General features: G+C 51.7%; 1 protein-coding gene across 1 annotated transcript in view; it reads right to left on the reverse strand.

Moving 5' to 3' along the window:
* Positions 1–1,325: 1,325 nt before the first annotated feature.
* Cabin1 (calcineurin binding protein 1) overlaps positions 1,326–12,082 on the reverse strand; it is a 147,688-nt gene continuing 136,931 nt past the window's right edge. The window contains exons 34-37 of the mRNA XM_042666163.1: positions 10,290–10,572; positions 3,693–3,857; positions 2,315–2,541; positions 1,326–1,889 (exon numbers count right to left, since the gene is read on the reverse strand). Of these exons, the coding sequence (XP_042522097.1) occupies positions 1,743–1,889; positions 2,315–2,541; positions 3,693–3,857; positions 10,290–10,572 (822 nt within the window). The 3' untranslated portion in view covers positions 1,326–1,742. The remainder of the gene's footprint in view (positions 1,890–2,314; positions 2,542–3,692; positions 3,858–10,289; positions 10,573–12,082) is intronic.

Below are 12,082 nucleotides of genomic sequence, written 5' to 3' on the forward strand. Positions count from 1 at the left end.
ACTCTTCCTCAGAGCCCATGGCCTGAGGACAGGTAAGTGGTCCCTTTCTAGTGGTAGTTTTCCATGGTGTCCCAAAGAGACTCATGTACCGGGCGGGAAACTGATGCTGGGGGCGGGGTGGGGGAGATGAGCCACCTCAGATCTTGGGGCCCATCCAGCCCATTGTTCTCTGGCCCTGCCCCCACCTCTCTTGTCTAGGTGTGCCTGCCAGAAACCAGCTAGGATTGGCAGCCACCTGCAGTATTCCTGTCCCTGTGGGTCCAGCTCTGAAAGGCTGGCTCCCACTACATTTCAAAGCCTTTGGTAGTTAGAACCAAAGCCCCCCTGCTCCACAGACACATTTGATAAAAAGTCTATAAGAGCTTCATCTTCCAGAGGGGAGGAAGTCCCTTAACCCACAGTGCCCCTGGGGTAGTCAGGGTACCTTGGATGGGTGAGTGACAGGATTATGGTTACTGAGATCCTGTGCCAGCGTTGCTTCTGGAACTCATTTCTACCACAGGGATAAGGGGTGAGGGATTGGCTGAGTCACTGCTGACTATGATTTTTTGGTCCAGATAGCAGGAGGCACCCTGGGCCACCAAATCTTTGGTTCTAAATGGCCTGGGCTGGAATCCAGGGTAGTGCTCAGCCTGAGGGAAAGAGGGCGGCAAGTTGTACTCCATCTCCATCTTAGACAGTCTCCATCCTGACTCAGAGGGGCCCTAAGGTTCTGGGGTTACACTACAAAACATAGGCATCCTCAATACAGAGTAATTCTGAGCCTTGGAGAACAGAGCTAGTCTTAAAATTCTGAACTTTTAGCCAGGCATGGTAATTCACTGTAAACCCAGCTACTCCAGATGCTAGGGCTGTAGGGGTTCAAGGCCAGCCTGGGATACATAGCAAGACTTAAAATAGCCAAACCATACAACTTAATATTTTGAACAAGGAGCCCCATGTCTGCAGTGCTGGGCCTGGAATTTACGTGACTGGTCCTGTTGGAATGGGGGTGGAATGTGATGGAATTGAAGTTCTTCCATCCCTATGTTCCTTCCAGCAGTGGCATAATGTCAGTTTCTCGGTGCAGCCTTGCCACTGCCTCCCTGTGGCCTCCCTCCTACCTGCACTCCAGAGAGCTCTGGAATACCCCAGAAGTCCTTTAAGACTAGCCATCACAGCTCTAGAGGGTTCTGTCCAACTCCCCACACTTCCCAGACTGCTGGAGTCTGAGGTGACCAGGGCTGGGTCTGCCCTGGGAGAGGAGCGGTCCAGAAACTCTGTGGATAGCAATGTTCTGAAAGAGACCCCAGGTACCTCCTGGGGATAAACAAAGAAGCAAAGCCTACTGTCCCATCTTTATTAGAAAAGAAAACACAACAACAACACAAAAGGGGTGGCATGAGCTGTCCTTAGGTGGTCCTCCATTGAGGTGGTCCTCCAGGCAGAGCTCAGCTTATTCTGGCACCAAACTGTGGACATGGTATGGGCTGGGCTGGAATGGGCACATTTACAAAGTCAACATTTCATAAAAAGGATGTCAGCCCTGCTGTACAGATCACAACCAGCCCATCCTCACATGGCTAAGATGGGCCTCTTCCTCTTCTTCCTCTGGACTCCCACACTGTGAAGTGGGGATGGGCAGGCCTGGGAGCTGAACTGGAAATGATACCCGACGTGAGCCTCTGGTCTTGCCTCTAGGCTCTGGCTGATCAGAGTACTCCAGGCCTGGTTGGTCCCTCTGGGTGTGGTGGTAGGCCCCCTCAGATGTCCATGTAGTCGTCATCGTCATCATCCGTCTCGCTCTCGAGGGAGGACTCCTGACTGGATGTTTCTAGGACCTCCAAAGCAGGCTGACACAGGCTCTCCTTCCTCACATTGGCAGCGGACTGGGCAGAAAGGATTGCTGACTGCAGACAGGGAGAGCAATGGTTAGGGGCTCCTGCTCCTGCTCCAGGCTTTTTTTTGGTCAGTAGCAGGGCTTGAACTCAGGGCCTGGGCACTGTTCCTAAGCTTTTTCCGCTCAAGTCTAGTGCTCTACTGCTTTGAGCCATGGTACCACATCTGGTTTTCTAGTGGTTAATTGGAGGTAAAAGTGTCATAGACTGTCCTGCCCCAGGTTAGCTTCGAACTGTGATCCTCAGATCTCAGACACTTGAGTTGCTAGGTAACAGGCCTGAGCCACAGAACCTGGCTGCTTCTTGGTTTTTTTTAACCCAACCTCCCAACCAGTCTCCCTAGTAACCTAAGCCCCCCAGTAATCCAAACCCTTCCCCCAGGTGCCCCCCAAATCAGAGCCCCCAGTCCAGGATCCTTGTATAGTACCCATAGTCACCTTTAGCTTCTGCTTGGTCTCCTCTGAGATGCTGCCTTTAGGGGAGAGCAGGGTCGGAGTGGGTGGTGTGACAGTGATCTCAGGAGGGAATTTGGTAGAAGCCGAGGGGATCACCAGTTTTGGCATGTTGGGCAGGAGGCGGGATTTAGCCCGGCTGGGCTCGGCCTTGCCTAGGTGGCCCTCAGGTGGCTGGGCAGTCCCACTGCTGAAGACCTTGGAGCTGGCAGCTGTGGGGAAGACTTTGGAGTCTGAATTTTGTGCCTATTGCTCCTCTGCTTTGGACCCAGGTTTCCCTTTGAGGGATAGAGCCACTGAACTGGACAGAGGAATACTTCCTTGTAGATGTCTTTTCTCCTTTTCTCTGCTGGCTGGACCCAGCCTGGACGTTCGTCTCCTTATGTTCCCCCTCCCCACTATGTTGATTTACTTGCACTGTCAGGCCTCCATCCTGGGAAACTGCTCAGTTCAGGCCTACAAAGACTCAGCTCTCGTCCTGGACTTTAGGGTCCTGGGGCTTTTTCTCCAACTCAAGGGCACTGTGGACTCTGAGAGCCAGGTTTGGCACACAAGTAGCTTCCCCAAGCCCTCTTGGGGATTCTTTGGGGTTCCCCAGGCATCGGGCTTCTACAAACTACTATATTCCTCAAACTGTTTCAGAAAGTCCATACTCTAGGGAGGACCCTGAGGCCTACAGCTTGTCACTGAGCCATATATTCTGTGTCTATTTTTCTCTCACACTCCAGAGCAAGTGAGGGGCTGTATTTGCTGGGAGCCTAAGGGCAGCTGGGATGGCTACAGGCTGAAGCTCTGGGACCTGGCAGCCTCCAGGGAGCTGCATAAGCCGGGAGCAACCCGGATGTCCTGGCAAGGCTTCACATTCCTCTGCAGCCTCATGGCTTTAAAAGGAGTAGAGCTTACTCAGAATCCAAGCCTAGTCTCTGAGAGCTGGCGCCAGGTCTTGCCGTCCTGAGTGGTCTGTGCACAGCCTAGCCAGGAGGAGCTCCCAAGGGGCTTGGCTATGGTGGCTGGTGGGAATAGGCTAGAGTCTGGGGTTGGGCTCCATCTCAGCTGCCTCTGAGGATGCCTCAGTGATTGGGAACAGCTATTTACTGTTTCATCTGGGCTCTGCAATGGGGTGATAGCCATGAGAAAGATGCCTACCCCTTCTAGAATCTCTCTGTGAATCTAGGGGTTGAATTGGTTCACATGGCTCCAGTCTAAACTCTCTTGTATGCCCTGCACAACCCTATTTTTCTTCTCCATCTCAACTCCACTGGGCCTCCCCTGGTCCCACCCTCCTTGGCAGTACTTCCCCAGAGAGGCCCACTCAGGCTGCCAACTATGAGAACCAGGGCTGGGCTGCTCCTGATGGCCTTACTTTGGCTGCAGATGGGCTCGGTGCTTGTCTGGTGGGCAGGCTTCACCAGCCACGAGTGTGGATCTGCAGGGGGACCAGTAGGGGTCATCTTCACCTGTTGACCACGCCGTGACTCCAAGGGTGGGCAGCTGGGGCCCTCTGCCACTCCTGCCAGCTCCTCTCCTTCTGTGGAGACAAAGGCCAGCTGCAGGTGACATACTCATCCTATTGGGGCAGGGCACCCTCATGGCCACCTATGTATCTGTGCCAGGCCCCAGGACCCAGGCTATGCTCTAGGCTACCTGGCAGGATGGATCTGGGCTTAGGTGGCTTTCTATCTCCACAGAGTGGCCTGGGGACTAGTAGGTGCTCTCCTGGGACAATTGTGTTGAGGAGATGGGCTGATATTTTCAGAAGGGGAATCTTCCCATCCTGGACACTTTGGGAGACACATCTGGCATTACACAGCTTCTGGACCTGGGCGGATGCTCACTGGCTATGGGAGGGATAGGTTTGTGTGTGGGAGGTGTGTTCTTTCCCTTTAGCTTATGGGAGGGGCAACTAGAATGGGGTCAGGACCAACACTAAAGTCATTTGACTTAAGACCAATGTGGATAGAGCACACGATGGAACTATGTCCTCCTGCTGTGCCAAAACACTCCCTGGAACAAGGCAGGGGTCCAGAGCTGGCCTTTGCTAGGTGCTGGTGGCTCATGCCTATAGTCCTAGCTACTCAGGAAGCTGAGATCTGAGGATCACAGTACAAAGCCAGCCTGGACAGGAAAGTCCTTGAGACTTATCTTCAATTAACCACCAGAAAACTGGATGTGGTGCTGTGGCTCAAGTGGTAGAGCGCTCACCTTGAACTGAAGAGCTCAGTAACAGCATGCAGGCCCAGAGTTCAAGCCCCACCACTGACACACACACAAAAGAGTTGTCCTTAGGACCTGATAGGTCTAAGGGGTGATGACTGCCATCCAGGCCATTATCATCAGTGCTGTGGGCATCTAGGCACCTAGGCTGCCTGTCTCTTCACTGTTTTCTTGGGCACTCTTTCTTGCTCACTCAGGCCTAGAATATCTGGCCACACTGCTTGTCTAGCCCCCATTGTACTCCTCAACTTCTTACAAATGTTTCCTGCAACCTGCCTAATAGCGATCGCAGGCTCCTCTCCTTGGCCACCAGGATGACAACTTCTGGGACAGATAGGCTGTAGGCATAGGTCTTTGGGGCCACCCCCCCGACCCCGGTTTCCACAAGGTCTGAGGTTTTTTGTTTTTCTTTTGAGATGTCGTCCAGGCTGGCCTCTATCTTCTGTCTCAGCCACCTGAGTAGTTGGGGACCACCATACTGAGCTTGGAGAAGGGGTCTGCTCTTCAGCGGGGAAGTGAATTTTTGCTGACAAAAATTAACAGAAGCAGGGCACCGATGGCTTACACCTGTAATCCTAGCTACTCAGGAGGCTGAGATCTGAGGATCATGGTTCAAAGCCAGCATGGGCAGGAACATCCGTGAGACTCTTAATCTCCAATAAACCACTAGAAAACTGGAAGTGGTGCTGTGGCTCAAGCGGTAGAGGGCTAGCCTTGAGCTGAAGTGCTGAGGGGCAGCGCCCAAGCCCAGAGTTCAAGCCCCAGGACCGACAAAAATAAAAAAAATAAACAAAGAAAAAAAGTAACAGGAGGGGGCTGGGAAGGTGGCTCAGTGGTAGAGCGCTTGCCTTGCATGCCTGAGGCCCTGGGTTCGATTCCTCAGCACCACATAAGCAAAAAGAAAAAAGCCGGAAGTGGTGCTGTGGCTCAAGTGGTAGAGCGCTAGCCTTGAGCTGAAGAGCTGAGGGACAGCACCCAGGCCCAGAGTTCAGGCCCCACAACCAGACCCCTCCTCCAAAAAAAAAATTAACCGGACTAGGGCTGGGAATGTGACTTAGTGGTAGACTGCTTGCCTAGCATGCATGAAGCCCTGGGTTTGATTCCTCAGTATCATATAAACAGAAAAGGTCAGAACAGATGCTGTAGTTCAAGTAGTAGATTGAGTAAAAGAAGCTCAGGGACAGTGCCCAGGCCCTCAGTTCAAGCCCCAGAAATGGCACATAAAAATGAAAAAAGAAATTCACAGGACTGAGTGGAGTGAGGTAGAGCCAGGCATACATGGGTAGAGGCTAAGGTCCCCAGGATGGGTGAAGAGTACCCTCACAGTGGCCAGGTATCAGAGGAAATTGCTTCTCAACCCCAAGCAAGAGTGGTGCTAGTTGTCTTTTGTCTTTCCTTGGAAAGTGGTACTATCCCTAGCTGGAGGAAAAATATGCGGGCCCCGTCCAGTTTAGACTTAAAATGTATGGGAAGGAGCCAGGTGCTGGTGGCTCATGCCTGTCATCCTAGCTACTCAGGAGGCTGAGATCTGAGGATCCTATTTCAAAGCCAGCCAGGCAGGCAAGTCTATGAGACATTTATCTCTAACTACTCGGAAAAAAACAGAAGTAGTCCTGTGGTTCAAGTGGTAAAGCACTAGCCTTTAGTAGAGGCTCAGGGACAGCCCTCAAGCCTTGAGTTCAAGCCCTAGGACTGACACGTGTGTGCATACGTGCACGCCTGCGCGTGCACGCACGCGCGCGCACACACACACACACACACAGAACAAAGTACATAAGTACATGAGAAGGTATTCCCTGATTCCTTGGGCTAGGCAGTGTCTTCCCCTTACCAGAGCTACCCTAGCTATCCCACAAAGAGAACCACTGGGGACACTAACTGCTGAGAAGGGCTATCTACGAGTTCTCCCAGCCTCAGGTCTTAGCAGGAAAGCAGGTGATCAAGTGGAGATCCTGTGTCAATGGGACAACCCCCTTGTACCTCAGAGAAGACCCAGGGCCTGGTGTCAGATCTGGGCTTCTTGTCCCTAGGTTCATGCCTGGCTCAGACTCTCCTGGAGGACTGAGGTTTGTAATCTAGATTCAATGTTCCCTGCAGAGGCCCCTCTCTACCTCCTAGAAGGCCCTAGGACCACAGGGAAAGAGACTTCTTCATCTGGGTGGGACTACTCCCAGCAGCCAGAGAACCAGTTCTAGATATGTGCACAAAACTAGGTCCTGGTCTGGGACAGGGCACCCACCAAACATGAAGATCTATCAGTCATGTGCCTAAAGGAAACTGCACAACACAGAAACAGACACGAGTCCCAGTCCTGGCTGAGGCTGAGCTCACAGGAGGGCATTTTCTATATGGGGCCACAGGCTGGGCAGCATGCTACTGGCTGCCTTCTCTATGAATGGAGAGGCAGCTTGGAGGAGGGAGGACCGTCTGCCTGGGGGATGGGATCCATCAGGGCTACCTTTGCAGCTGTCCTCTTAGCTTGCTCACTTTGAGAGGGTGTCAGGGGAAATCTTTCTTCAAGTCTACTCTCCCAGGCAGCCCAGGCCTCGCTCAGCCCCCATTCCCCAAACTTACACTGTCATCCAGGTTTGGTTCCAGACTCGCACACTTGCTAGTCACTCTCTAGTCCTTGGCTGTTTTTACAGGCAGGACACACCATCATCAGCAGTCTCTGGCCATACTACCACACTACTCTGTCATACCTGGAGAACCTGAGCCCTGCTGGGGGTCAGCTCCTTTCCCCTGAGGGCTTTCTTGGTTCTAGAGGGCTAGAATGTGGGCTCTTGGGGACACATCTGTGCCTGACGCCAACCCAGAAAGCTCTGAGCACAAGTAGGGACACTCACCCAGAGTGGGTCAGACAAAAACCATCTTTTTACGGATTCTACATCTACCCTGAAGTGGGTAGATGTGGGAGTAGACAGGTGAGCTGGTCAGGCAGCTCCTCTGCCAGGTCTACATGGGCACACGCTTAGTGGGGGCTAATTTAAGTTTCATCCTGGCAAAAGGCCACTTAGTCTAATTTTCCGGAAAGAAATAGTAAAGAAATGTACACTTGAAAACAGATAGTCTTCTTCTGATCCAACAGTTAAAGATGATGATGTGAATTCCTAACAGCCAATGAAGACCTGAGGCTGCCAATCACTCCAATGAACAAAACTGTAAGAGAGACAAACCAGACACCAACAGTTCATACCTATAATCCTAGCTATTCAGGAGGTTGAGATTTGAGGATCACAGTTAGAAGCCAGCCTGGACAAGGAAATCCATGAGACTCTTATCTCCAGTTAACTGTCCAAAAGCTAGAAGTAGAGCTATGGCTCAAGTGGTAACAATTCCAGCCTTAAGCAAAAAAGCTTATTGTCCCTTGGGTAATATACTCAGGTCCTGAGTTCAAGCCCTAGTATACCAGCAAAAGCTTAAAAAAAAAAAAAAAAGACTGCAAGCTAGATCTACCTACCTCAGCAATTACTGTTAAGATTTCCACCCACAGATACTTCAAGATAATGGAGACTAGGGAAGACAAAGTACAGGATAGCCTGAGGTAGAAGGGCAAGAGATGGGTCTTTGTGCAAATGAATGAATCACTAAGAACAATTTAACTATAGCCATGGGCCACATTTTTTTTCCGGGTTGTGGGGCTTGAACTCAGCACTGTCCTTTGAGCCACAGTGCTACTTCCGGTTTCTCTCTCTCTCTCTCTCTCTCTCTCTCTCTCTCTCTCTCTCTCTGTCTCTCTACTTCCCCCCCCTTTGCTCTCTCCCCCCCTCTCGTCTGTTGTAGGGCCTGAACTCAGGGCCTGGGCACTGTCCCTGAGCCTCTTAGTGCTCAAGACTAGCACTTGATCACTTGAGCCACAGCGCCACTTCCAGTTTTTGAGTGCCTAATTGGAGATAAGAGTCTCCCAGGCACTCCTGCCCGGGCTGCCTTTGAACTGTGATCCTCAGATCTCAGCCTCCTGAGTAGCTGGGATTACAGGCATGAGCCACCAGGGCCCAGCTGGTACTTCTGGTTTCTGATGGTTAAGTGAAGCTAAGAGTCTCATAGAAAAAAAAAAAAAAAGAGTCTCATAGATTTTCCTGCCTGGACTGGCTTTGACTGTGATTCTCAGATCTCAGCCTTCTGAGTGGCTAGGATTATAGTTGTGAGTCACTGGCACCTGGTATAATTTCTTTTTCTTCCTGAGGCTAGGCAGCTGAGGCTTCCCTCAAACTAGATCCTCCTGCCTCCTGAGGGTGAGGATGACAGGCAAGTACCACCACACCTAATAAAACTATGCTTACTGTCAAACACTGTTCTAAGTCCTACAGAGCTACTCTATCTCTTCCTTGTACATTCTATTGAGGAAACTAAAGCAGAGAGATGAAAAGGGACCACCCAACTTAGATGGTCACATCATTTAGAGTTCCCCTTTTCCCTTTCTTTCCTTTTTTTTTTTTTTCAATGCGCACTCCAAGCCTTTCAATGCTCAAGGCTCTTTGTCCTATGGCCTTTAGAGTTTGCTCTGGGAACAAATGGCCAATCCATTTTCTGACAGGGCCCCTACATTTTCATGATCCTCAGGAAACTGAGGATAGCACAGATGAAAACACCATCACTTGACAGTGAGCCAAGGAAAAGTTTTGAGAGGTGAGACACCCCACCTTGGTCTCCCTGTGGGCCAACACAGAGCTTGTGCAAGTACACAGACTGGGTCCCTGAAACAGTGGAAGAATAGGAGGGCTTGAAATAAAGTATCAAGGCGCATCCCTGGATGGATCCTGAGGACACTGGGAACCCATTGGCCAGGCTAGTCTCTCTTACAAACCTACCAGCTGAAGAGGTGAGCTGGTTAGGGAACATCCCTGTCCTCTTTTAGTGTCTTTGGAGGCTGCCCATGGTCCCAGAGTCCTGGCCTCATGCCTAGGAACAAGTAGAGCTTGGCACAGCCCTCTGTTGGGCCCAGCTGGGCAGAATCATAACCACAGAGCCAGAGGTAGACCTATACCAGCAAAGGAAAGAGTACTTTGCCCATTCTCCCACTTATTGCTGGCCTGTGTGCTACTGCTTCAGTGGTCTGTCTCCACAGAAAAGTTCCCAGCCCAGACTTACCTGATCTGCTGACAGGTTGCCCTTCCAGTCAATCTTAGTTTTTAGAAGGAATAAAAGCTCCTCTGTCAGAGCCAGTCTAGCCCTGTACTTGCATCCATATGGTCTGTTCTTCATAAGCTAATACATGTGACTACTGTCCTCATCTTGGCTGGCTTTTGTCTTGCTCATGGACCTCTGATGGGTCCTGGGCAGATTTGGTGGCCAGGAACAACTGAAACCAAGGGCTGGTAGCCTCACAGTATGCCAGTGTCAGGACCCCTCCTCGTACCTATGGGGTACAGGGTGTTCACATTTATCTGACTGAGCCTCCTTCCTATTTATTGTAGGGCTTTGAAGATGTGGGAAGGAAGGGGTGTGCTTACTTCCTCTCTCCATATCCTTTTATAGGCAGGGAGACCCCAGGGAGCCAGGTTAGGAGAGTGGTGGACATAGGATGTCCTATCTGGGGATCACCAATGCTGCCAGAGACTGCAGAATAGGCCAGGAGCTGCCTGCTTCCATGGGATCACCCAGGGTGGAGATGGTTTCACTGCTCACTTTGTATTCCACACAGGAAGCAATGTTTGCTGTCAGCTGATGGTGGGGACCTGGGTCTGGCTGTGGCACAGCTGGACATGTATTCTTACATCACCAGGTACATTGGTATGACACTTACCTGGGATCAGAGAGGCTGTGCTGAGAGTGGTCTCAGGCCTGTGTGGCCGGGGGATTCCGGGGTCCTTGGGCAGGTCTGGGGTAGAGGCTGATGTTGCAGGCAAACAGCTGACAACAGCTGTAGTAGCAGCCACTGCACTGCGAGGCTTGACATGGCTGTCACTGGGCCGTTGGACAGCATCGACCAGCACAGGGTCAGGTGTATTGGAGACCACAGCTGTAGGAAAGAAGTTTTCTCGACTGTCCTTAGGGTGCTTTGGGGTAGTGGGGGTGTCCCCTGAGGCCTGTAAGAACAAAAAAGGCTAAGAGGGTTAGCTGGGTGGCCCTAAGCACACATTGCCCTGTCCCACCCCAGGCCAATACAGTCCTCCTATGGAGGACACATCCTCTGGACCTGGGATGCCAACACAGCCCTATGGCCTCTGAGCTCCATTATGCTGCCCATGAGATGCTGGTATGCAGATATTCGGGGACCCAGCACCAATACTGAGAGATACTCAGCTTGTGCTGGTGAGGACTCAGTGAGGACCTCCTGCTGGCCCTCCCTGCTCACTCTACAAGGGCCTAGGCAGGGAGAAGCATGTCTGCCCTGAAGTATAGTGGACTTCCAAAAGACCACTTGTGGAAGGGTCCTAAGGGGAACGCTAAAAGAGTCCACACCTGAGCTCCAGACTGCAACTGGCTATGACCCCCAGCTATGGTGCCTGGCCTCTGTGGTTCCTATGAGCCAGACCCTTTCCAGTCTTCTTTCACAGTTCATTCTGCTATGACACTCTTCCAGGGTTCTTTTCCCAGGGGCACTGCCATTCCACCAAAGCCTGGCCCTCCTTGGACAAGTATGGAAGGCTACAGCATCCTGACAGCATGCTTCAAATAAAGTGTGCTTTAGGATACAATGAGGCAGCATCTTATGGCAGAGCTGAGCCCCCAGCAATCCAGCCCCTCTTCAGTAACAGGCCCACTGTACTGTCTTGAGCTGCCCATGTCAGGGCAGCAGGGCCCTCCACCCTTCCCCCTAAGAATCATGTATCTGTTAATGGGCACCACAATACTAGGGGGACAGTTAGCTTCCATGGATGGATAACTGTCTTCTGGTGGTTGTTTTAATTGGAATGCCCTGTCCATGGTTCTACATGGCAGAAGATAGGTTCTGTGGACTGTTACTATGTGGTAGGTGTCTGGGATAAGCTCCAGGACTGTGCTATGGGCAATAGTTTGGTAGGAGGGCAGGGTAGGCTGTTGGCCTGGGAGTCCACATTGGGCTGGAGGCCTGCAAAATTGTAGTGCTGTTGTTGTTGTTTGAGTCCTGGTGGCAGACACACTGAGGAGGGTCAGTGCTGTGTCCCTGTATGGTCTTTAGAGCACCCTACAGGGGTGTACGGGGCTTCCATTGCAACTCTGACATGCTGAAAGCAAAATGGACACTTCCTGCGCATTGGTAGCAGCAGCCTCCACTTTCCTAGTGTTGGTCAAAGTTGAGCACAGAACCAAGGTGGGGACTCTGGGGTCCTGTGGGGCAGGATGTACAGAGGGGGTGACCTGAAGGAGACCCTGGCTGCTTGCACTGAGAGGAACATGGAGCAGTGGGGAAGGACAGGTAGCTTATCGAAGAGCTTGAGAGGAGCCTTCCAAGGGGCTTCTTCTAAGAGGCCCCAGTTCCATGTAGTGAGGGACATGCCCTGTGGAATATGCTATGTGCTGGGTGTCTGGGGAGCCCCAGGCCAGTGCTGTGGGAAACAGGTCTGGTAGATATGTGGGGAAACATGCCAAGGATCAAGGGTAAGGAGAGATGGG

The sequence above is a fragment of the Dipodomys spectabilis genome, unplaced genomic scaffold, assembly GCF_019054845.1.
Source record: "Dipodomys spectabilis isolate Male_0828 unplaced genomic scaffold, ASM1905484v1 ptg000363l, whole genome shotgun sequence".
NCBI lineage: Eukaryota > Metazoa > Chordata > Mammalia > Rodentia > Heteromyidae > Dipodomys > Dipodomys spectabilis.